At 41.9% G+C, this 25,460-nt stretch overlaps 3 protein-coding genes across 3 annotated transcripts; 2 read left to right on the plus strand and 1 right to left on the minus strand.

Moving 5' to 3' along the window:
* The first annotated feature begins 3,838 nt into the window (after positions 1–3,838).
* Positions 3,839–6,000, plus strand: LOC137912766 (cytohesin-interacting protein-like). The gene is made up of 8 exons (XM_068756904.1): positions 3,839–4,003; positions 4,212–4,261; positions 4,450–4,504; positions 4,641–4,743; positions 4,831–4,924; positions 5,051–5,117; positions 5,299–5,365; positions 5,549–6,000. Exons 1-8 carry the CDS (start codon positions 3,839–3,841, stop codon positions 5,998–6,000), a joined length of 1,053 nt encoding a protein of 350 aa, XP_068613005.1.
* A 2,104-nt stretch (positions 6,001–8,104) lies between these two features.
* On the plus strand, positions 8,105–8,834 carry LOC137912752 (ermin-like). The gene is made up of 2 exons (XM_068756888.1): positions 8,105–8,384; positions 8,467–8,834. Exons 1-2 carry the CDS (start codon positions 8,105–8,107, stop codon positions 8,832–8,834), a joined length of 648 nt encoding a protein of 215 aa, XP_068612989.1.
* Positions 8,835–9,453: 619 nt separating this feature from the next.
* Positions 9,454–14,515, minus strand: LOC137912753 (polypeptide N-acetylgalactosaminyltransferase 5-like). Its single transcript, XM_068756890.1, has 10 exons — positions 13,653–14,515; positions 13,414–13,580; positions 13,100–13,219; positions 11,681–11,816; positions 11,443–11,562; positions 11,245–11,362; positions 10,831–11,160; positions 10,550–10,630; positions 10,130–10,282; positions 9,454–10,017 (listed from the first exon to the last, which is right to left on the minus strand). Exons 1-10 carry the CDS (start codon positions 14,513–14,515, stop codon positions 9,880–9,882), a joined length of 2,226 nt encoding a protein of 741 aa, XP_068612991.1. The 3' UTR covers positions 9,454–9,879.
* Between the last annotated feature and the right edge of the window lie 10,945 nt (positions 14,516–25,460).

Raw genomic sequence — 25,460 nt, forward strand, 5'->3', positions numbered from 1 at the left:
TTTAGCTCTCCTGTGGTGCCACCTCAGGCCCAACTTTAAAAACAAAGGCTAGTTGGGGTTGCTGGTTGTAAACTCCTTGCTCGTTGTAGAGCTGCTCTGACATGTGAAGGCCAGAAACTGAAGTTCACTCATGACGGTGAAATGCTCGGATTTGTATTTTTGGAAACATTTGATTTAAATTGCGAAACCTTAGTTTCACCTTAATGAGCCAGTCAAAACTGAAGTTTTAATTTATTTATAAATTAATGTCATTAGTTTGAATTTTATCTTGAGTGTATTTGAGGGAAGAAAAGTCCATTCAATAAAATAAAATAAAATTTTATTTCTATACCGCCAGATCACAGCAGAAAGTCAACTCAAGGCACGTTACAGGATTAGCAGGGAAAGAAAGAACTCAACTTGACCCACAAGAGCAAGCACTTCGGAGATGGAGGCAAGGAAAAACTTCCCTTTAACAGGCAGAAACCTTGAACAGAACCTAAGGCTCATAGTGGACGGCCATCTGTCTGGACCGGTTGAGGAGAGAGAGAGAAAGATTTTACAATCCTTATTCTGTTTTAAAGCAGGCTTTCCTGAATTCCTAAAAACATGATGGAAGCAAGAAATAAGATCAGATCAAATCCTGACATGTTATAAAAAGAAAGTTAAATAGAAAATGGTGCGAGACAAAACGGATTTAAAGTTCGGAGTAACAGTTATCATGTTTAGCATAGAGACTGGTGGAAAATCAGTTGAGGATGTTTCAGGCTTTGAGCTCAGTTTGTTTGTTGCATGCCGGATTACCGAGGCCACTGTCAGACGAGGCCGTTGAGCCTTATCATAACATGTTCCATGAATTCTTGTGTGCACACACAGGTGTGCCTGTATGTACAGGTGGCCGTTTCCTCATGCCATGGGAGATGATTCTGAATTTAAAGAAGTGGCTTTGTGAGAAATGTGCTGTAAAGAAAACCTGTCCCATCTTGTAATTCACGTCAAATGTTTCATTCTCGGTTTTGTTTACGTTTTTGTTGCTAATCTGAGTTGCAAAAATTCATGTAGCTGCTAAATGTGACTTACAAGTGTTACACCATTATGAAGGTGTCAAGCTTGCTGGATGATGTGTAGCATCAGTGTTGCTGCCTCTTAAAATAAGATATCTATCGTTGCCTTGCTTGCCCTCTTTGCAAATGTCAGTTCATTCGAATTTCTTATATATATATTTCTCCATGAATTGTTTTATCTGATGTTTTATTTATGCCGAGCCAAGCTTTTATGTTGTCTATTGTATCATATCTGCTTCTCGAAGAATCGGGACAGCTGACGAGGAAAAAGTGATCATTCTAATGATGAGTGATTGCCGAGTGCAATTTCTGACTAGTGTCTTTAAAAAAAACAAAAAAAACAATATAAAATTGCTCAACTTCAACAAATGCATAAAATAGTAACCTGTTTTGGATTGGATTTTTTAACCAACCATTTACTTTCATTCAAACTTTAAATCAATGCAAAAGATTTGGGTTGTTTGTCAGATATTATGCGATTACACGAAACTTTTCTGTTGGACTATTTATTCTGCATAGAATATCAGTGGGTCAATAAACTGGTTTTCATGAAGCAATTTTCTTTTTTTGATTTAAAATGCTTTGGTTTTCAGAAACCACTGATTGTGCAGAGCTATGCCGCATGCAGGAGAGAATTTTCCAGAGTAATTTATCTGAAACGGGTAATTTCGTCTTTCCTGTCAGTCTCTGACCTTAACTGCCATGACTGACTCATATCCATACTTATTCAAATTCTTTGAGCATCGTCATGAGGTGGATGAGTCCGTTAACCTGAGGAAATCGAGCTGCGTCGCTGAGGCCGTCAGCAGTTTGCAGATGAGTCAGACACCTTAAGAAGCTGCCGGCTGCTTTGACAGACTTTCCTGTGCTTTAAGTGTCCTTTAAGGTTTCATAAACATTCTTCCACTGTGAAAGAAGCATCAAAGTGCATAGATTATTCGGATGGGCTGGTAGAACTAATGGGTGGCTAATAGGATTAAAGTTAGAGGTGATGCTTTCCCCATAGCCAATATTTACAATAAGTAAACGGACTGCACTTATATAGCGCTTTACATGAGGCCCCACATTCACCCACTCACCCACTCACCCATTCACACTCCAGTGGGCAACTGCTGCCATGCAAGGTGCTGCCAGACCCACTGGGAGCAATCTGGGGTTCAGTGTCTTGCCCAAGGACACCTTGATATGCGGACAGTGAGAGCTGGGATTTGAACCGCCGACCTTCTGATCACTGGACGACCCACTCTACCAACTGAGCCACAGCCGCCAATCAAGGAAAGCAATTTTGAAAGCAGACTAACTTAAAACATTTACTTTTTTGGGGGGATTTTCAAATTGGTATAGTAATTCTCACTACATATACCAATATTTATAAAACTAGAGGTAAATTTTTTATGCCCAATTTGAAAAGGAAGAAAACAACATTCATCTGAATCAACAAACAACCATGTTGTCAAAATGGAAGGTTGGAGGATTTATTTTTGTCAAGATTTGAATTGTAGATTGTCTCACTTGCCTTTGTTTTAATGAGGGATAACATGAAAAGGGTGTGTGTGTGTGTGTGTGCGCACACTGTGCTCCTCTCCGCCATTTAACAAGCAGCCCTTCCTTTAAGTTAGTGAACAGTTTGTGATGGACTAAGCCTGGCCACAGTGGCCGGGAGTTCCCTGTCATAGCTGAATGCAGATTGGCTGAACAAATCAAACCAAACCATTTAGTGGGCAAGATAGAATTTTGAGCTAGCAACACCTGGCCTCATTTAAGTCTCTCATGTTCACATGTAACAGTTGTGAAACTGCTGTGGAAATATGTTTCAAAAAAGATTGTTCTGTAGCGTGAACACAAAACTCACCCAGCCAGCATAGACAGCACAATGATTACTCTGTCAGTGTACATATTATTACTCTAAGGTAGGAAATACGGAATCTTCAGGAGCCGGTTCCAACAAAGTTCTCAGAGAACCCTCGATGGTGCATTCACTGCAGGAGAGGGTCTAAACGAAACACAGATCTCTGCACTGTAGCGGTGACCATGTGGGTGCATTTTAGCCACCTCCCAGTCAGAAGTGATTTCTGTGTGGTAAATTTCAGATTAAGAAGTATTTCAGATGTATTTTATTCTTTGCCATAATGACGATGAACGTGAACTTTGTGCACGATGAAAGATGACTTTTCTCCTGCTGAATAAACCGTGTTGGGGGAGATGTGCACTAGTTTTAGTTTGATCTAACTCCCTCACCCTCGGCCTGTGTGACTTGTATCCCTTTTGAACTGAACCAAAGCGGAGGACCTCTGCCCACTGACCCATGCTGTCTGTTTGGTGAGAGCGACACTAGCCCCCGAGCGAAATCATCCTTTTGTCTGTCCCCACAAGATGAGCCTCCCTGCTTGGCAGAACACAGGGCTCAGACTGAAGCTTAGCCTATTGAGAAACCGAGTGAGAGCAGCTGAAAGCAGGTGTCGGTGAGGTGGGAGCTTCTCATGCATTACTGACATCTGACGGACCATACATCTAATCGCTGAGACACAAGAGCACAGTCACAGTGCAATAATAAAATAAAATAAACATTAAACTCCTGCATGCTTTGCTTTCAAAAGCAGACCAGTCTGGTTTCAGGAAAGCGAAGGAACACAAAGTTTGAATAGAGCTGCCGACGCCGGCCCACCACAACCATCACATGACATGGATTTCCGCTCTGACACATGTTGCACTCGGCTGCAAAGCAGGGCAGTGCCACACAGCTGCTGAGAAGCTTCTGCAGGAGGACACGATGGTGCTGTGAGGACTAGTCGACCATGCAGTCCACAATGAGTTCCAGAACGTCCAGTGGACCTCAATGCAAGAACAGTCAAGACAATTCAGTTCTGGATAACACACTGAGAAAGAAGTGTTCCCTGTGGTACAGGCGCTCTCTGAAGGGAGACCAGCAGAACACGGGCTCGCTGGCCAGGCTGAACAAGGTGAGAGGATATATCAAATATAACGGAGTGCAATCCCACACACACACCTCTACAATGGAAATAACGTATCGTAAAATAAACACTTAGATTATTGAGATTATAATTATTTAGGTTGTGCTCTCACATAGTTTCCTGTCTTTAGACCTAATTTGGTTTGAAAACAAAAATTTGAATTGTTTTAAAGAATAACTCCATTCTCCATTTGCAGCCCAAGCAAACCCGCTCTGTCTCACTGGTGGACTATTCCGACCCACAAAGGTAAAAACATCACATCTGAATTATTATATATCATACAGTTGAAAATTTCTCTTTAAACTTTACAGCATGCAAAATGCCAAGTCTGTACTTATTTGCATTCTTGCATTAGACTTTGCATTACTTTCATGTACATGAAGGTCAGTTCTAAATGCCTTTTTTTTAAATATTTGCATTTCTCTCTCATACAGGATCACAATTCTACTGGACAAACAAGACAATGAGACATTTGGTTTGGAAATTCAGGTAAGAGCTCACTCGCATATGTTGTACACTGTCCTGTGATGATTTCTACAGTAGTCTCTTTTATTTGGGAGTTGTTTTTTTTCTTTTTTTTGGTAGAAAAGTGTTTAGATTTGAAAAGGATTGCCTCTTGTTGCAGACCTGTGGCCTGCAGCTGAGGGAGAGTTCTGGGGTGGAAATGTGCACCTTTGTTGGTAGTGTACAGGAAGACAGCGCTGCGGAGAGTGCTGGGGTGACTGCTGGTGAGGCCTGCACACACACACACACACACACACACACACACTGCAATGGATTCTTCATCTAACTGAGTTCCTCATCATTTTCTACAGGAGACATTATTGTCACCATCAACGGCGTCAGCATTGAAGGATTGTCTCATCAGCGCATTCTGGATCTGATAAGAGAATCAACCAACAAACTGAGGTGAGAGACACAAACCTTAACTTTGGAACAGTTGCGCAACACTGAATACAGTACAAGGGAAAAACTTCATTAAACCAGTGTTTTTGGTGAAGGTAATCATACTTATGTGTTATCATGTGATTACAGGATAGAGATAGTATGTGGGAACTTAATGAAGCAGGTAGAACTGATGAAGAGGATGAACCTGCTGAAGGTGAGTCACTTCAAACCTGCCAGTGTTTGTTGTCGGTTCAGTGGTTGGATGAATAAAAACAAATCCTCTCACGCCACGCATAGTCCATTCAAGGTTGAGCTATTTCACAAGTGCAGAAGAACTTTCCTTCTAATAATAAGGTATGAATGTACAATCTCACACGACTCTGTTTCCCATGCAGCAATCACTACGTGAGAAATTGGCCGAGCTGCAAGCGCTGACGGCACAGGAAAAACGCCTGATGCGAGGTGAGGTTTACTCGAACCGCAGCGCTTCCTTTCTAAGGAAGCGGCTTCTGATGTGCAAGCTCCACATCATTTTATGAAGGAGGTCCCCTGAGAAATGCACACAGAAACATCCGTTGAAATTCCCCCAGCAAAATTTCTCATGAGCTGCAACCTTTACCGACAGAGGCTTTGTTCTGTTGCCAGATAGCTTCAGGGACGACAGCAGTCTCTGCCTCTCGATGGATTGTTCCTCAACCAGCTCCCACGCAGGCCTTCGTGTTTTCAGTGACAGCAGCTACACGAGTGCTACGACCGAAGACGGCGACCAGGCCAGTGTGTTTGGAGATCTGAGCTCTCCCAGCCCATTCAGTGCTGCCAGCACTTCGGACGATGGCTGCTTCTTCTCCAGAGACTTCCCACCTCAGGACAGCTCTGTCACGTTTTCATCGAGCCGCAGCCATCGCCAAACCCTGGGCCGATCCAGCAGCTCCAGCCTGGCCAGCAGCGGCAGCAGCTCCCTCTCGCCCTCCTGGGAGGAAACAAGGATCTCCTCCTTGTTTGGTACCCTGCCTCGAAGATCCAGGAGGCCCGGTGTCCGAAAACACATCTTCAAGTTAATCCCTGGACTCCAGCGATCCGTGGAAGAGGAGATGTGACAGACACTGGACATGACTTTGTCCTTGTTTCTCATGTTCAATAATCAAATACAGCGTTTCTCTATGAAGAGGGAGACGCCACAATGAAGCGTGTCACCACATTTAAAAGACAGCTAGAGATTCCAGACATTGTGGACATGTGTCCATGTCAAAGTTCATTCAGGAGGACTCAGCCAGAGACCAGTAGTGGTGCAAAAGCATGATAAAATGCAAATTTAACTAATCTACCACGTTGATCTGAGCTGCAGTAGATTCATGGGCGATCTTCAATCTTAACAATTGTGTCCTGAAAAATAAAAATCTCATCTCTGCTGTGTTTGAGTGCTGAAAAACAAAAGTGAAGCTCTGCCGCGTACTGCAGGCTGCTCAGCTCAAAACAGGATGTGGGTACAAAAGGTGCTGTTTTCAGTTCCAAAAGTATTTTCAGGTCATATACAACTTCTGTTGTTCGTTCATTCAAGTCTGAATGTACTGCTATTTCTATTTTTCGCTTTCAGTGGCAAGAAAATGCAACTTTTAATATGACAGGTTTCACACTTTATATCAAGACAATGTTGATATAATAGACTTTACAAACATATTAAAAGTGCGACATCTTACAGACCTTTCTTTCAGATACCAGATAATGTTGCCAAACAGAAGCAACAAGATTTGATAAAATGTACTACTTTTGGAGTCTGAACTAAAAATGTTGTATCCTTTCTTCAAATCTGTGTGGGTCTTTGTTCTGCTACATTTTCTGGAAATATTTTTCTTAATTTTTTTAATGCTTGAAAAAAAAGGGGCTGCTTTATACAGTTTGGACATTTTTTCAGATACTGCAGTTTGGCTTGGTAAGGCACAATTAAAATACCGGTATTTATTTTCAACAAGTAACTTATTATAGAATGAGCTATGCTGGCATTTCTGTTGATGAAGCAAGTACATAAATTATTACTCTGGGAAATGCACAATGAGTACGATTTTAATCTTAGACTAGAATAGAAACCACACATTTCCTGTAATAGGCTTTGTGTCGTTTGTTTCCTGCTGTTGCTTTTAAAAAGAGAAAACTACCATGGACCATCATCACACTGCGATAAATCCAACATTTAAATTAATGATTACCGGTACTTTCAAAAAATTATGACTGATTTCATTTTCAAGTGAGCAAAAGATCACTTGAAATGTCTTTTGAAGCGGACACTGGAATGGACCACTGTACTCTAAAACTAAATCACGAGAACAAGGAGAGTCGAACGCAGGCAACTCATTTAGTATCCCTTTACTTTTACTCAGTAAAAGTGCTGAAATTGTTCGATTTACACTCGACGCCACACACAAGGAAAAGTACCTATCGAGAGAAACATTTCAAAATGCTGAAAGTAAAAGTGAAATGATGCCTTTGATGTCTTTAGATTTCCATTAATATTGCATCAACATCCTTTTTGGTGCATTTATAGTTATTTTATCAACAGTTTGAGAGTCTGGGCAAACCTTGGGGTCGAGGCTCATGAAATGATTAACAGGATCGAGGAATAAATTCTGTGGCTCACATAGTGTGGATTGTTCTGTAGTTTGACCTTTAAACCTCAGGTATAAAAATCTAGTAATTATGTTAGTATTTTAGATAAATATAATCTCCTTTTTGAATCTCTGGGTTCACTGACTGGTTTGTAATGAACAGCTGCTTTACTTATGAGGTGAAAGTCTTTATAGCTGAGCTTCAGCATAATGTCCACACATTGTTGCTTCAGGCTGTGAAACACTGTAAAGGAAACCTATAGAAGAATGTTAATCCAGACTCAGAGCACTGCAGAATGAGGGTGGTAATCCATCAGAGATTACTGGAGAACGAGCACAATCACCTCGTGTGCAGATGCCAGACACAAAGAGTCTTTGTTGGGGCCACAACAAAACCCCGTTCTTCTGTGATTCGTCATGTACTCGGGAGATACGTGGTACTGCAGAGTATTCCTCCTGCCTGCTGAATGCAAAGGACGGATTTGACTCTTTGACAAAGCAGGATGAAAGCTAGTATTGTGATAACAGCCTAGGAGCACTGGAGCAGACAATGTGGCAAAACCAAGTCTGAGGCTGGAGGACTGAGCAGAGGAACAGAGCGATGGAGATGCAGATGAGCAGAATCACAGAGGAAGAAGCAGTCACATGCCAGGTCCGGGGGATCACCGGTGGAGTCACCGGCGAGGCGCTCCAAACACCGGAGGAATCCGAGAGAGATGACTCTGTGTTTTTGAGTGATGAGGACCAAGCTCATCTGGACATAAACGAAAACTCGTCTTGGGATTTTGAGCATCCTGAACCCAGAGATGAGTCAGATGTCAGCGCCCATAGAGAAGCTGACCTGCAAATGCTGCCTGAACAAAATGCGTCAGAAGAAAAAGGTAAGGGGAACTTAACACTGTTTGAGAGGGAGCTTTCAGTTTACAGAATGTATGATAAACCATTCCTCTCTATTCACTTCAGCTAATCGACCTGCAGAGGAGGAAGATTTATTTGACACACAGGAAGAAAAACCTCCCTTTGACACCCTAAATGAGGAGAAAACTAAAAGGCTGAGTGTGGAAGCAGATACTGAGCGGCAGGTATCAGGTCACGGGAAGCGTCAGATCGACCAGCAGCCAAAAACAGACCACGACATCCCGACTCCGGTGGAGTTTCATCACATCTCCAGCCCAGGTTACGCCACTCTGCCTCTCCTGATAAAAGACGATCAGCAGAAATCCTTCAACCACCTCACCTCCTCCAAATACAGCACCGTGTCCTACCGCAGGATTCGTCAGGGGAACACCCAGCAGAAGATCGACAAGTTTGAGTACATGATGAATTTGTGAGATGATTCTCAGGACATGATGCATGACGGAGGACAACCATTAAAAGTGTTCCAGGTGTACATCTGTGTTGCTGACATGTAAAAAACAAACAGGCAACCTGTTTAATATTGAAAACCTCTCTGTAGGTCACAACGCTTTTTATATTCACATCTGTTAAAACTAAATCATCTCATAGTTAAGCATTCCTTTGGTTTTATTTGGTTTAATACTGAATTGAGATAAGGGCTTTATGATCATGCTACCTAGAAGTAGATTGTATTCATGCAACAGCTAATGCATTAACCCCTTCAGTGCGAAGTGTTGTAAAATATTAACCTGTCCTCATTAGTGGATACGAAGCAAACTATAAAGATAAATGCTATTAAAACTTTAGCATGATTATTCTGTTTTTACTTTCTTTAGAAAAACGCATGTTTCCTTTAAAGGTTTTGAGTATTGTAAAATCACAGCAGAGGTTCTGTGTTGGGAGCCAACACCTCCTAGTGGGCGAGCGAGGAGGAGAAAGTCGACTCTGTAACGGAGCAGCGTTTAACGCCGGAGCAGCAGAAGCTTACCAGAGTTCGTTTTCATGAAAATGTGACACACAAAGAAAAACATGTTTCACATTTTAAATCCATGAGTCCATGAAGCACCATTTATTTTTCCAGCATTATTGGCAGTAAAGTGGTCTGTTGTGTTTAATAACTTATTATTGCGAGTGTTTTTCGCCCCCCCCACCTTCACTTCCTGGAAGCACTTACCGGTAATCTTTTTTTTAAATCCACATACCAGAGTTGTGAAAATCTTTTTAAAAACTTGGCAAACTCTGGTCCAAATCTTCAAAAAAAGATACATTTGTGTCTTTCCTCTGGAACTAACATTTAGATTTGAGTTCTGTCCATGTTGATAATAACGTTTCATGAGAGAAATTGCACATCCCGACACCCTTTACGTTACACCACACATAATCCCTCCACAAAGGCTCCTCTGGACAGGCGAGGCATGATCACAGGCCGTGCTGTGACACCACTGCAGGTTCCTGCTCATAAGAGTCATTCCAGTCTCATCACTGCGCAAGGTACCGTGTGAACCGCCACTTTTGGAATACATGTTCAGGTGTACATGCTGCGAGCTGAAGAGTGTCATCCCTTGGCTTCGCCTCCAAGCACATGTAGGGCAAGAACTCTGACATGAGGTGATCCTCCTTCACAAAGACAAACAGGAAAACATCATTAATGACACCTCCTAACTACACCCTGATACTCAACAGGCAGCAGCAGGCAGTCCTGTAATGTCTTGCAGCGCCGACAACATACCAGAGCAGCGTTTGATGATTTGTGGAACCAGCGGAGTTCAGTGTTCGCGTTGTTGCAAGGCTGTAAAGTTAAACTGTTGTCTTTGCCTTGGGGAGCAACACATATATCCTTCTGGCGAATTTGCTTCATCCAGGTATAATTAAAAAGCTGAGTCTGAAACCCAAGAGAGGGGGTGGGGGGGGGGGGGGGTGTAGGGGGGCACGGTTGTAACTCAGCTTCATGAAACCTGAAAGAATTTAAATGATGCGGCTGCAAACAGGCCAAGTGTAGAAACTCTCGGTCTCATCTTGGACTTGTTCTGACCTTGGTGTGTTTCCCATAATCATGGGGCCATAATTTCACAATATGTACATTTTCTGGAGTATTAAAAAAAAGATGTTTTTTTTGTAGTCCATCTTTGAAACCTAAAAAGACACCTACCTGCTTGCTGAGATTACAAACGTCCAAGATGAGGAAATTCCTCCACAGGGTGAGGCACTTCCTTAAACCAATGTTGAAGATCTGCAGAGAACAAGTAGATAATGAAAATGTTAGCAGACAACCCCGCAAACATTTCTTTTTTACTGGTTTAGAGCTGAGCATGATAACAGGGCTTGTTGTTGTGCTCATTTCCTAGTCTGTGCTCTTCTAGAACAGTCGCATAGTCTTGTTTTCAAGAGATCTTTAAAGTAAACACAAACAAAGTTTTGTTATCTACATACCAGACCCTCAGCTTTGACTAAGGGAGCATCCATATCCGGATACACGTTCTCCAGGTACCACTTAAAGTTCTTGCACTGGAGCCTCTTCCTCAGCTCTATCTGCTCAGTGAGGTTGCCGATGTCGATGACATTTTTATCCAGAAGGTGTTGGTACCCGTGACCATAGAAGAGGACCTTGTACTCGTCCAGCCAGACCTCTGCCACCCTCGCCAGGTTACGCTCCACTGTCTTCTGCCGGTCCTTGGGGAAGCTGTAAGGATTCTGCCCTCTGAAGATGTGTCCCACTCGAGAGCAAGGGAGAATCTCGATTTCCCCGCCACACATCCAGATCTGTTGGAATAGCAGCACAAAGGATAAGGATTAAAGTCAGAGAAGCTCCCACACACTTAATTTCGCATCACGTATGTGACGTACCTTAAATGAAATCTCCATGTTCTCCCCACCCCATACGTCCAGACCAGGGTCATAGGCGCCCAGCTCATAAAAGTATTGCCTGTCTATGGCGAAAAGGCCTCCAGCCATGATTGGACATCTGCATGAAATATGAATAAACTTACAAAAGAAATGACGGCAGTGATAAAATATACTGATGAAAACTGACAGTTTAGGTACCTGATGGGATCAGAGATGCTTATGTTGTGCTTCCTGATGTACTCCTCTGGTAGTGGGCTCCAGCCAAACACCAAAGGCCATTTGAAAATGCCTCTTTGGAAGTTATCAACCAGCATGTAACTGAGAGCGGAGACGCAGAATAGAGACGCGAGTCACAGTTTGGCAGAAAACATGAGGATGCCGGGATGTCGGGATGTCGTGTGGCTTTCCTGTCTTGTGTCTGGCCGTGCTGAATCACCTCATGTCCTTATCGCTGATGACTTCAATGACGGGACAAGGCACCTTCTTCCGATCCCGATAGATTCTCTCCAGCAGCGGCTCCAGCCAGCCCACGTTGCATTCAACGTGGGAGTCTAGGAAGGTAAGAACCTCGCCTGTGTGTGTGACAGCAAACATCCTGCTCCAGTTAAACAAATAGACGGGTCTGCTCTCAACACCTCAAAAAGAATACATGATAAATATGAGCGCAACACAAGTGACGTGTCAATGCTCTCGCGTTTCAGTACTGCCATTGTCACAACTATTTATTCCACACATGAACTTGTGAATTGGATTCCATTTCATTCACACATCTACTAAAATGCAGGCAGTGGTGCATCTTTAAACTGTTTGGATGCTCAAATAGAGCAAAACAATATTTTGTGTTTGAGTGTAAAGTTCTAAAAGCATTTCAAGTTTCCCTCCTCCTGCTTGAAGTCGTTACTCAAGCTGTCGATCTAATAATATTCTAAGAGAGTATCACTGGAAAACAAAACGGCTCACTAAAATAGTTACATCCACTTTTTACAGAGAGGATGAAGCAGCAGGTGAAGCGTCCAGGAGGCACTTATGGACTGACAAGCACAGACGGAAGATTCACAGTCTTAATTCGACAGAGGCACCTAATCAAGAAACTGACATGAACTATTTTTTATGAACTTATATTTTTTGACCTGAATCACTTTTTAACCATTTTTCAGAAAGATTCTTCATCCCAGGTGAAAAAAAGTTCATATTCCTAATTCTGATGGTTATCAACGAAGAACATTTTGAGGCGACGGTGAGCGGGTCGTCCTATGATCGAGAGGTCGGCGGTTCGATTCCCGGCACATTGTTGTTGTGCCCTTGGGCAAGACACGTCACCCACATTGCCTGCGTGAATGTCGGTGGTGGTCACGATGCCGCAGACTGACAGAAAATCACTCCTGTCAGTCTGCCAGGGCAGCTGTGGCTACAATAGCAGCTTCAGCACCACCAAGTGTGGAGTGAATTAATAATGCACAATGTAAAGTGATTTGGGTGTCTAGAAAATGCTCTATAAATCCAATGCAGCATTATTATTATTATTTTATGCAAATCTGTAGTATGTTTTGAGTTAAATGACAAAATTAAAGAATGTGAACTAAAAGAACTAAAAGAACTCAGTGGTTCCCTCTCGGTTACATTTTCCAAAATTCCAATTCCAAGGAAGCCATTCAAGGCCTTTAGGAATAATTGACTAAAATAGCTGAATAACTTTCTTCTTGTAATGTTCACAAAGTGAAGAAAATTCCAGAATCAACTCCAGAACGTATTGCACTCTGTCCTGTTACATGCCCGACCCCTCGAGGACACTTCATCAACACCTGTCAGGTAGTTCATGTGAACTAGATGGAAAAGGTCCGGAAGGACCGGCTACCTTTGGCTGCAGCAGCTCCGGCCAGCCTGGCTCTGATCAGGCCCTGACGCTCCTTCAGACGAATGATTTGCACTTTGGGAAACTGGGACATGTAAGCATCCAGCGGCTCCCGGAGATAGTCTGACCAAACATGACAAACAAATAAAAAACACAACAGCAGCAGACAAAAGCGCATGCAACTCAAAAAGGTGAGCTATGAACACACCAACGAGCGCTCGTATTAAAAGCCCAACGCTCAGCATCGTCATCCACAGCACTGCTGCAGTCATCACAACGTCACCCAGCAGACAATCGCTCAGAAATAACTGCGTCACCTTTGGTGCTGAAATCATCCACCAGGATGATCTCCCTGAGGAGGTGCGGTGGCGATCGGTTGAGCACGCTGTGCACGGAGCGGAGCAGCGTGGACCACACTTCATCCACGAAACAGAAAACCACGCTGGTGGTCGGCAGACCATCGTGGACCAGATCCTGGGCACACCTGGAAGACGGCAACGGGGCAGGTTTGCAAATGCCAGCAGCGCGAGAGGGAGGAGTGCAGGAGAGGACTCACGTCTCAGGCCTCGTGTCCGGGACGGCGCGGTCCACCGGGATCTTATCACTCAGGAAGACATTAAAATGCCCTTCGTCCCACCTCCTCTTCACCTCTGCATCTTCGTCGCTGCCGACTTGCGCTGCCTGGCCGAACTGGCCGACCGCTTTGGCATCTCTGGGACTGAGAGTCACGTCGAGCGAGGACACTCTGTGGACGCCGCTGGGACCCCCACCTGCTCTCAGGTCGGTCTCAGGCGCCGGGCGTCCCTTGGTTGCCCTGAGGACACTTGTCTCCTCGGCGTAGAGCTCTCTCTCTCTACTCTGTACTTCCCCATTCGCCGCTGTCTTTTCTGCGCCGCCGTGCACGTGTCCCTTCGTGGATGTCGATGCCGGTGGGGGGGCATCGGTGCGTTCCTGAACACCAGGTGGCACTTTGGCAATGTTTGACAGAACCTCGTTGAGCATCGCCTCGTTGGAGCCACGCTCCGCTTTGCTTCCGTCTCCCCGTCCTCCATTGGGATCCAGGCTTCTTTCTTCTTGCTTCATCACTGGGACATTCAGCGAGGCGCTTCCTTGTTTATGCTCAGAGAGAACCTCGTTCGGGTGGAGCTCAGAGTGACTCTGCGGACCCACGGCCGGCAGGTCCTGTTTCTGACCCCCCCTGACCCGCTCAGGGTCCGGGTTAGGCCCGGGCGGGACTCGGGACTGCTGCTTGAGAAGCTCTCTCTCTCGGATCACTTTCTCCTTCAGCAGTTTACTGTTCACATCGTCTATTGATAAGCGGAGTGCAGCGATGTCAAGAAGAAGCCAAACGATAGACGCAACGAACACAAAGGCGAGGACCCGCCCACTGCCCCGGAGGTACCTCCGAATCGGAATCATTTTCGTTTTAAAAGAACAATAAAGAAACGTCAAAGTAACGTGCAGGAAGTGCTACTTGTGAGTCGAGGTAAACTTGTCTTGTCTGTGGAGGAACCAGCTGCCTGCGTGGCGTGCTAAGAAGTGAAGCAGGTCGTAAACACAGCGGCGACCGACGTCCGCACCGCGGCCGAAGTGTCCACGCGTGTCTCCGGAGACCTCCGGTCATAGTTGGACATCATGTCCGGAGCTTTAAACTCACTCTTCTTCTTCTTCTTCTTCAACGCGAGGCGAAACTCCACTTGCCAGCTTCTTCGCTCAATCTCGACACCGCGACCGTGACGTCAGCAGACGACGGCCACTTGTCGGTAAAACCTGATTGGGCACAATGACAGGGAAATTCCGCCGACAAGCCACTCACAGCCAGCCAATCAGAAGCAAGAACGGCAAGCCGGTTCACGCTTTAGTCCCGCCCCGCCCGAGGTCGCGGCTCAGACTTTCGTGAGACACAGAACGCTGGTTCGCTTTGACAGATGCGTCAATTCACTAATTTATCGTTGAAAAACGAAATGAAATATGAATAAACAATTAAAAATGTACTTTTGAAGTAATCATGAGTAATTAATGTCTAAATAGTTAATAGATTATCACATTTTGAAAGAAGGCGCCTCATCTCAGGGGCCTTGCCAGACATGAAGCTCTGCTGGAGCGAAGGGCCCAAACTCAAATCAGTTTCTGTCTGCTGTGTGTACACAATAATATCAATAATCAATTCAATATGTCAGAACAACAAAAGCTAATATTTATATGAGATTCTGCAGGTGCACAGCAGAGGAATACTGGAGCATGTGCCCAAGTAAATGGGGGATATCTTTACTATTTAATCATTTTTATAATAACAAGTTCAAATGTAATGTGTAAAGCATCTTTGAGTTTTCAGAAAAGCGTTATATAAATAAAATGTGTTATTATTGTTTATTGCGTATGATGAAGGAAATATATTTTGGTTTATCATCTTCTTAAATGTATTTTTGAGTTTGTTGCTATTTAGTGGCTGCAGAATTAAAAGCAGGGGCTGTTGCAGTTTATATTTGGATTAATGTTTGGCCTTGTAATGTCAAAAGAAAAAAAAAATAGATTTGTCATGGAATGGTGATGTTGAATCTGACACACACGCACACGCACACGCATACACTCACACACACACCTACACACCCAGGCGCGCACATCCAATCACATTTAAGACCTGTGTTTCTCCAGCCATTAGCCAGTGATTAGTAAAGGCGACGACAGGTTTTCTCCTTCATCAGCAGGCCTCTCCTGGGACTCCCATTGGCTCCATCCAGGCTATTAAAAGTCCCCGACATGAGGAGGGAGGGGAGTGGAACCTCCCATGGTGGCTGCCCTTAGCCTCACTACACACTCTTTCATTAGTGTGTTAGCTAAATGATTGGCCTCAGGATAGCCCTGCAGCCCTGCAATGCATGTGCTATCTTATATCAGCCTTCTACTGGGAAATGTATTCATTTATTCATCCATTGCTAAGTTTGCACTTATGATGACATCATTTAGCAAATTTCATTGTATTTTCCTTACAGTAAACTAAATTAACATCAGGAGAAACACTAGACAGTCAGAGGTGAGAGATTTGATTAACAGTGATGCAGGTGTCTGCATTGCTGTCACATATAGAACAGAGTGAAGAACTGGAATCATTACTCCTTTATTCTGTAGTCATTAACTGATTAATTTCTTAGATGTTACCATAAATGGATCTTGTTTTGTTGGTCAGACATGCAATTCAAAGGCTTCACGTTGAAATCTTCTTCTATTTTTTGACTTTTCACAGGTCAACATATTCATTGATCAAGAAAGCGATCAATAAATTAGTTCATAAGAAAACCACTAATTGTAGGCCTTGTACCATCTCAGTGGAGGACTGATATTTGACCCATCTAACAACTGTACCCGAACTCTATATCAAATCAACTTGATGTTTTTGGAAAGAGTACGGAACATACATTTTATACGAGCCCGCTGAAAACCAGCTGCTCTTTGGTGACTGTTCGAGATCATTACCCTTACCACACTAAGGGTAATGCAGTTTCACTAAGTGGTATTACAGTTTCACTCTACCGGCCGCCTTAGTGCCATCTTTTAAGTTGATCTGCTAACTATTTTTTAGTTGTGCCTGTTGACCCCAATAAATAGTGTGAAAGGCTGGGCTGAGTGCAAGATCTAAAAAGCCCACTTTCATTAGAAACACTTTGGTAATTTACATTAAGCACTTTCTACCTGCACAGAGGTGATGTTGGCTCTGAAGGGGTGCAGCTCCAGCAGTTCACAATTTTTGAGTGTTGAGTCACTCAAAATATAAGTTCAATGCTTAATATAAAAAGCATGAAAAAAAACCCAATAGCATTTTTGTCATAAATGACATCCGTGACATCACGCTGCTTCCTTTCAAAGGGATTACACAGAATTAAGACAAATGGAAATCTCAACCCTAATTCTGGCATGTGTAAAATGAGCTAAATGTACCTGTCTGATATCTTTAGAACATGTTAATTAGACCCTGGAATTAAAATGACAACAGTTGGTCTGTGTAATTTACGTAGAGGTCATGTTGTGCTAATATAGCACTCATTGAAACAGACTGCCAGCAACAATATGGTTAAGTCTGACCCACTGACATTTTCAGCTACAAATTATGCACATTGTATGAATTAAATTAATTAGAGAATTCATTAAGAAATATGGCTGGCGGAAACAAGTATAATATTTAGTTATGTGATGTAATTTTCTTTCATTGTTAGAGATAATTTCTTTCATAACAGTTCCTGCGGTAGTTTTCCCTGTACTAACTATGATGTATGCAATTTGTTAGCCACTAAATTAATTATGATTAGAATTAGAGAATGTGCAGCTTGTTTTGACAGATGGTTCTCATCAGGAAGACCTTTACACAATTAACTTATAATCAATTCCATTCCATTCCTTCCTATTCTTTTCCCTGTTTGTTACATCTTGAAGTTTTGAGGCAAATATCTACAAGTTATGCACCGTTTGAAAGCTTTAATCTGTTTTTATCAAATGAGCAATTAACTATAATATACCTAATAACACAGAGCAGATTAATACCATTGATTCATTTCATGTTCTGTAGACTGCCGGCTCGCTGTGGACTGCTCACTTTGTGACGGTGTTATTGTGACTCACTTACATATTATCTCTGTCTTTTCTTTTATTTCAAGTATTATATATATTTTTCATACCGATCCTATAATTACAAAACCAGTATAATGACACCTCTATGTTGTACTTCCTTATGTCCACAAGATGGCGCTTGAGATCCGTTCATGCTTGTAACTCCGGCTGCTGGGATTATGATCGTTTAGCTTCATTTCTTATTTCCTTTGCAATGAATCCATAAATTGAAAAAAAAATAAAAATTAAACTTGAATTAACAGACAGAAACGAAAATTTCTTTAATGGATATTGGAAGTGTTTGCAAATGTTTGGACGGATCCTTAATAATGTGACATTGATGTAGGAGTATTTTTAATATCATGGTATAAAAGCATGAAGCCCCTGTGATTTAATTTAGGTGTTGTTTTTTAGTTCTGGCTTTATTGCAAATTGTAGCCCATTTGATAATTCTGTTATTTCTATGATTTCTTCCGATGGGGAAGAAATAGTCGGCACACACTGCAAGAGAAATCCTTTCATATCCTGCAGTGGAGAAGAGCAAATTCTCTTTTTATATGATTTTAAGACTGATAGCCGAACAAAGTGTGATTTTATCTCTAGTCATTTCAGATCAGGCTGAGATTCAGTTCAGTTCTATTTTGTGAATCTGAACATTTTTCCAAACAAGTTAAGTAATGCCCTTTTTAAATGATCCAAAGTCTTGGTCAAATTCTTCCAGGTGACATGAAGGTGATGCTTATTTTGTTCCCAATGGACACAGGACTTAATGTATGACATAAAAAATAACTACATAATGTGTCTCAATCCAGAGGGCTGACTTGGCATGGACAGCAGCAGTCCTAAATGTCATCCTGTAATGAGTTCTGGCCAAAGGTACAGAGTTAGAACGGCGCCCGCTGGCACCTGGGATGCCCACTGGCTAGCTTTTTAGCCCACAGCCATTTGGACAGCCCCAGTTTTCTTTGTGAACACTGATGTGCATGTTTAGCATCCAAACAAAAAGTTTTTGTATTGTCAAATTTCATTTCGCCATGGTGATGGCATCACACAGGACAGACTACAATAAAATAAATTAATTTCACAATATTGAAATAATAATAAATAACAAATAATATGAGGAAAACAATCTAATTGTTAGACCAAATGCATAAGTGTTATAAATGACCTTTGAAGCGGCTTTTAAAAATAAAAATATGAAAGGCTCATTACATGTTGTGGCTGTCTGTTACACATAAATGTGTCAATTTCACGGCCTGAAATTTTTGCAATGATCATACAACACTATGATTCATCAACTTGCAGCCTTCTCGGAATGAATGCAGGAAGACTTTCATTTTTGAAGAACTTGACTTCCATTGTTTGACTGATATGAGACCTATCGGCAACATGCTGCGTTTATTATCTCACAAAGGCACAGGGGATGAGAGACAATTGTATCTAAATTAACTTTTCTATTTCCTGGTGAATGAAATCAATTCCATCCCTTTATGTTACTTTTCATCTGCCTTTTGTCTTGTTGCGGAATCTTTCCTCCTTCTTTCTCATTCATCTGTTTTGCCCTTTCCTTGATCTGATAGCATTAAACATATAATTAAGTCATAAAGGAGGGGACTGATGAGTGTAGCAGATGGTAATTGCGTCCTACATTTGAATGAAATGATATGCATTGCTACAATTTACAGCCTTTGCCTCATATTTTATTCAGCAACCTTTTATCTCTTTTCCTGCAGAATTATTCCGCAATAAATTTAGACATCTTATCAATAGCTGGAGTGATAGTGGCAGAAACATGGGAAAAATGAGCCTCTGCAGTTTTATGCTGTTTAAAATAATTTTCCATAATAAAGGAGCTATCAGAGCCACTCTATCACTGTAGAGGGCTGGATGGTCGTATTTCTAGTAAGGCTGTCCCTGTTTTGTGGACAAGCTGTCAGACTGTTTAGTGTGAAGAAATGCAAAAAGACAGAGGAGGAAAGCTTCAGCGAAGTTCTGGTGAGATTTGTGAACCTCACACAGCGATAATAAAACAAATAGAAGAACCATCAAACCATTTCTCACTTCTTGTATTATGAACTGTATATAACTCCAGATGTTGCATTTCTTTGCTGATTTCACTGATCTGAGAAGATTCTTGATGCAGTGCCGTTTTCAACATGGTAACTGAAACTCAATAACAAAGTGCAGTTTGAGGGTTCATGTTCACGTCACAAAGGAAACTTAAAGCTGCCTGATAATTACATTTAATTACAAAAATTAAATTTAAATAGAATATAGTACCTGAGTATACGCCGACTCCAATTCAATACTATGATGCAACATTCACAATGACCATAAGAGTAAAATCAACACCTCTGCAAAAGAAAATGTTAAATGGATTATATCACATTAAAGGGTGCATTTATTTCAGAATTCAGATTTAAATGACACCTGAGACCAAGTTTCTCCATTCAGAGACATTCTCAGTACAGTTAGGCTTGTGGAAAAGGCGCAAGGCCCTAAATTAACAATTCATTCTAAAAAAATGTGCTTAGAAAATCAAAAGTTACTTTAAATGTCTTTTTCCTTTTTTTGTCTAAAGTTTAGATGACAAAGTTAGATTAAAGACTTATCTTAAAAACAGATTGTTTTGTTTGTGTAAAATACTATATATCGAGAGTTGCTTTGCGCTGAATGCCCTTGTTGACTAATATTTTAAAACTACAGCAAAAATAGGAACTAAAACACAAATCTGATCAAATGATGAGGGACTACAGCAACACTGACTTCAACACCAAACGCTTATTATGCTGTAGCCCTTAGTACTGAACACACATCAATTCTACTGTTGATGAGTGAATAAAGTGATTGAGATCCCGTCCTCGTATTTTCCTTTTCATCTCCTTCCTTAGGAGAACTTTGCTCCGGCAGCAGTGAGCCGAGCTGCAGCGTGGAGCAGTGCCAGAAGGAGCTTTTTGTCCCATTGACATGCTTCCCTCTCAACGGTCCCTGGTGAAGTGCTGGACTCCACTGATATTTGAGAAATGGTAGCTGTCGCAATATAGGTTTAATTCTCATGTTGCTACAAACCTGCCAAATACAGGCGGCGGGTGCCAGCTGGAAGGCTTTTGTACGTTGGTGTGCAAGGAAGGTGGGGGGGGGGGGGGGGGGTATTAGCAAGGGTGGAGGAGAGGAGGGCAAATATACACTACATACACAAGTATCTCCAGACCTTGAAGGTTCTACAGAAGTGCTTTCCACTTCTAGACACCCCAGGCACTGAGTGTTTAGTCATGATGCAGGTCCATTACCTTTAAGTACAAGTACTTGTGTTTGGTCGGCTGTTGTTACAGCCCTTCTAGCTTGAAAGGAATCTACCCGGGGTGACCCAACTCTATTTACTGATGCCTCCTGAGTTTCCACTTTCTGGTAATAAACTGGAAAACACAGATAATGTGTTTGATCGATCAACGAGAACAAATTTCATTTGTTGGGATCAATAACAGTTTACAGTCGACAGAGCCCAAAGAATCACATTTATTTTAGCTTTTTGATTGAAGCTGTCTCGGCGAGCCGACAACAGTTCCCACCACACCAGGCCCACGCGGCAGGCAGGGACACTTCTGCTCTATTATTGCCCAGCAATCTGTATTTAAAACTAATATCAGTGTGTGCTGCATGGCTTGGGGCAAAAGGTACCAAACCAATCTGACACACAGCGTGCGTTTCTTCTCGGTTCCTTGTGATGTGAATTAAGATGTGAAAAATAGCAATTCGCTTACATTTTTCACTGGTATCCATTTTTTCCTCATTTGAGGCTGTAATGATTCCCCCCCCAGCAGCACGATTTGTATTATGCTTTCACTGTGTTCAAAACATAATAGGAAAGTGATGTGGATCCAAAGGGAAAAAGAGGAAATTAACTGATGTGCTGCAGAAAGACATTTCTACGGCTCAACCTTTTGCAGTTTTCTTCGTGTTTCTGCTTTTCATGATCATGCTCTGCGAAACGCCCTGAAGCCACGAGAGCCCTTGCTCTGTGTCATACAGTTCCAGGCCAGGCCGCTACCTTCTGCACACACGGACAAAACAGCATGAGATGGGAAGTCCACATGGATAAACATTTACTGCGCTGGGTGTGGCTTCAGGCAAGTGCTATTCAGAGGGAATTTACTGTGTAGACACCGTCGTTACGGCAATAACCTTCTTATAGATTTGTTTTGGTAAAGCTTTTTACTCCAGCGTAGTAAATTGGCTCATATTGGAGAACATGTGTGAAAGATGCTGGTCATATTTTGACGGATAAAGAATAAAAACAGCTAATTTAATGAACATACACACTAAACAACAAGTTGATCCTCACTGTTATATAACAGCAATATATATTGCTTTTACAGTAAAAACCTGGTGCTGCTCAATTCTTGTCAATGCTGTCCCAAATCTATTAAAAACACGTCAGCTAGACGCGCTGTTCTGTTAATACGATGAGCATGACCGAAGTACTTCATGTTGAGTAAATCCCACAAACTGTGTTCTGCTGCGGTAAATACTCACTGGAGCAGCAGACTGACAGTTGAAAACCCCCCTGATTCAATTCCCCACAAATAAGGGGTTTGTTCCTATTTGAGCAAACTAAAAAATAAAACAAAAAACAAACAATGACCATCTGTTGAAGGAATTTACTTTGCATGCTTTAAAAATTCAAGTATGTGATCAGGACTAATTTGCAGATTTATAACCTCAGTTGGAGCGAATCAAATTTTGATGAGAGTTTGAACTGTGGATTTGGGAAGTTTAAAAGTTTTATAAAGATTCATTAATTGTTGGTATTGATTTTTCGTGAGATTGTTTGACATTTAATCTTTAAAATAATTGAGATTGTTTATCATTATTTTATAATTATTTATAATCTCCAGCAAGGGCCTTTTTGGCCACCTTTGAAAAGTGCAAACGAGGTCGCGCACATTAAAACCATTTAGCAGTTGTCTATTTAAGGAATCAGCAGAACTTAGCATCTCCATGTTCCATGTCTCCATCATTTTCAAGGGGAAATATTATATGGCTAAGTAAACAGTGGACACTCTGTCTTAGTGTTACCGTTAATGTTCAGAGTAAACAAAAACAGTTGTAAGATGCAAAACCAAACCCACAAGACGACTCCTGAGAATGTGGGCGCTCGCTGTGCAAATTCACCCCAACAAGCTCCATTCTCACAGTAGATAAAGATATTTGATCTACTTTACTAATTTTTTAATTTGATTGACTTTTAGTAAAGCATTTACTTTACTTCCCTATGGAATCTCCCTGCCCTGACAGTGTAGACCAGATGACCAGTGTGTGTGTGTGGATGCTTGTGAAGCCTGCTCTTTCTGCAGGTTCAGTGTCTGGCTGCTGCGTGGCTGTATTCACAGAGATGGGCACGGACCTGGATTGGAGGACAATGTGGTAAGACTGCTGGTCTCTGTGCTTTAGAGTTGGCACAGGTTAGCGAGAGGCATGAGATGCATATTGTTTGTGTTCATTTGAATAAAGACAAATGTCAGATTTCCATGGCTCCGGGCATCCAGCATGTTAGATGATCAACTCTTTTGGGCCCCTGGATGTAGGGTCATCAGCAGCGCTTCCAGGTCACTGTCACTGCATGCCGGTTTGGGGCCATAATTGACCTTTTGACAGAGACAGCCTTTCTCTCAGGGCAGGAATAATCACTTTAGATTTACTTGTGGCTGAGCTTATGTTATCTAATTAAAATGTTTGTTTTGTTAAAATACTACATTTGTGACTTCAGAAAAATTGCTTTAAAATTGCTTCACATTGTATCAGTTGTAATTTAAAATGATAAATGATTCAATAATTAGCTTGTGAAGTTTAGTGACAGCAATTATTGGGGATCTGGTCTGTATGCGCAGATCAGAATATAATTCCTGTCTCATTGATGACGCCGTTAATCGATAATACAATAGACTATAGTGCGTAAGCGTAACTTATTTCACATGTTTGCTTACTTTTTGTATGCTTAGTTAACATGTTTGTTATGTGTGAACAAATGAGTCAGTGCTTCTCATGCTGGACTGTAAGAGTGCCATTAGCCCTTGTTGCTATGCTGTGCGGCTACAGAGAAAGGTTGAATACAGCCCGTGTCCCACGAGCCCTTCAGCTCCCCGAGGCTTCTTTCCGGTCCAGAATCTCCAAGGAAGCGTGCTTTTACCCTTCACTGTGCATGTTATTCCTCACAACATTGCACCCACGGCCATGTCTCTGTCTTTATAGCCCTTAACATTAACTTTCATCCGCACCATGTGCACTGCTTCAATGGGATGTTCCCTTCTTTTTTTTATATAATACAGCTATTTTGGGTTCCTTCAGTATTTGTAGCATCTTTACCTGGATCGTGGCATATACCAGAACTTACTTTCCTTGTTTCCTGAGATGTATAATACTACAAAATACATATATCTGCACTCACGTAAGGCCTTTGTGCCTCACAATGCAAGAGCTTTGGTTTCGAGCATTGTGTATCAAATGCAGTTGTATGATTACGGGTGTGTGGAAAACTGCTTCCAGCATATTTTATGGCATCTTGGGAGTATTTTTTTTTATGCAGCAAGAATGCCAGGGTTCAAGGCTTTGAGACCAGGGTATTACTTTATTAATTAAAATACAAGTTGCCTTGTTGCCCATGGGTATACAATGTAACACACTTGATTGAATCAGGTAGTGGCAGCCTAGGCCTTTTGTATTTTGCGCTTGAAGGAGCGAGAGAAATTTGAGCTCGGCTGTATTACTCTACACACAAAAACATGTTTTGGGAAACGGTTCTGAGCTGTCATTGAAACCCACGGGAGATTTAAAATGCAGTTTAAATCCCTGCAGTAGCTGGGCTTGGTCAGCCACGTAACTGTTTGTCAATGAGTACATTTATTTAGTGTATTATCATATTAATTAAATACAACTTAACATGTGATTTAAATACCATGATGATATATAATTGTCAGGTTGAACTTTTAATCCAGAATCACTGATGTTCATCTCCATATTTAGCACCCAACCTGAATAAATTTCCTGCAAATTACTCACTCTTATTATTTCTGCAATGATATGAAAATGACTCGCCTGATTTTGACAAATTCATAATTGCTGATAGGTTAACAGTTATTGTAAACTTTTCATTCCTCCTTTTAGGATGCAGCAACATAACATTTCAATCACTTGTGAAGAGAAAATACACTGTAAATAAAAATAAATGCAGTCATCACAGCTCTGGAGCAGATCTGGCTGAAGCAGGGCTGGGCAAACTTTTTGACTCGCGGGACACAATGGGTTCTAGAATTTGACAGAGGGAACAGATGGATGGAGTGTTTGCGTAAAAGCCATTAGTTGAAAGAATTTGTCCTTTTACAGGTAGCATTACAGGGAAAAGGTCAAATGAATGAGGTTTAATTATAATAAAGACATTTCACAATTCACAAGATAACGTCCTTGCAGTGGTGATGGAGGCCAAGGTAATTCTGTCCGGTGTGTTATATCATTAGATCACATTATTTAGGATCCAAAAAGTTTAGCTAACTGATTCTGAACGATGAACAGATCTTGTTTCATTGAACTAAAATTGTGTGTCATCTGCATAACAGCAGAATGTTTCTTTTTAAACATGTTACTGTATGCTGTACAGTAAATAGGGTGGACAGCATTCCTTGGCCATAGGATTTGTGCAGTGCAGGATATTTCATGTGTGTCAGGCAGTGGTGATGTAATGATAAACCTGCTCAGCCCTGCAGGAATT

This window comes from Brachionichthys hirsutus, unplaced genomic scaffold (genome assembly GCF_040956055.1).
Source record: "Brachionichthys hirsutus isolate HB-005 unplaced genomic scaffold, CSIRO-AGI_Bhir_v1 contig_790, whole genome shotgun sequence".
In the NCBI taxonomy this organism is placed as follows: domain Eukaryota; kingdom Metazoa; phylum Chordata; class Actinopteri; order Lophiiformes; family Brachionichthyidae; genus Brachionichthys; species Brachionichthys hirsutus.

Coding starts and splice junctions, on each gene's coding strand:
- LOC137912766 (XM_068756904.1), top strand. CDS start 3,839: ATGCAGTCCACAATGAGTTCCAGAACGTCCAGTGGACCTCAATGCAAG. Junction 4,744..4,830: donor GAGTGCTGGGGTGACTGCTG/GTGAGGCCTGCA, acceptor CATTTTCTACAG/GAGACATTATTGTCACCATC. Junction 4,925..5,050: donor GAATCAACCAACAAACTGAG/GTGAGAGACACA, acceptor ATGTGATTACAG/GATAGAGATAGTATGTGGGA.
- LOC137912752 (XM_068756888.1), top strand. CDS start 8,105: ATGGAGATGCAGATGAGCAGAATCACAGAGGAAGAAGCAGTCACATGC. Junction 8,385..8,466: donor AAATGCGTCAGAAGAAAAAG/GTAAGGGGAACT, acceptor TATTCACTTCAG/CTAATCGACCTGCAGAGGAG.
- LOC137912753 (XM_068756890.1), bottom strand. CDS start 14,515: ATGATTCCGATTCGGAGGTACCTCCGGGGCAGTGGGCGGGTCCTCGCC. Junction 13,581..13,652: donor CCGGACACGAGGCCTGAGAC/GTGAGTCCTCTC, acceptor GCCGTCTTCCAG/GTGTGCCCAGGATCTGGTCC. Junction 10,631..10,830: donor TAGTCAAAGCTGAGGGTCTG/GTATGTAGATAA, acceptor TGTTCTCTGCAG/ATCTTCAACATTGGTTTAAG.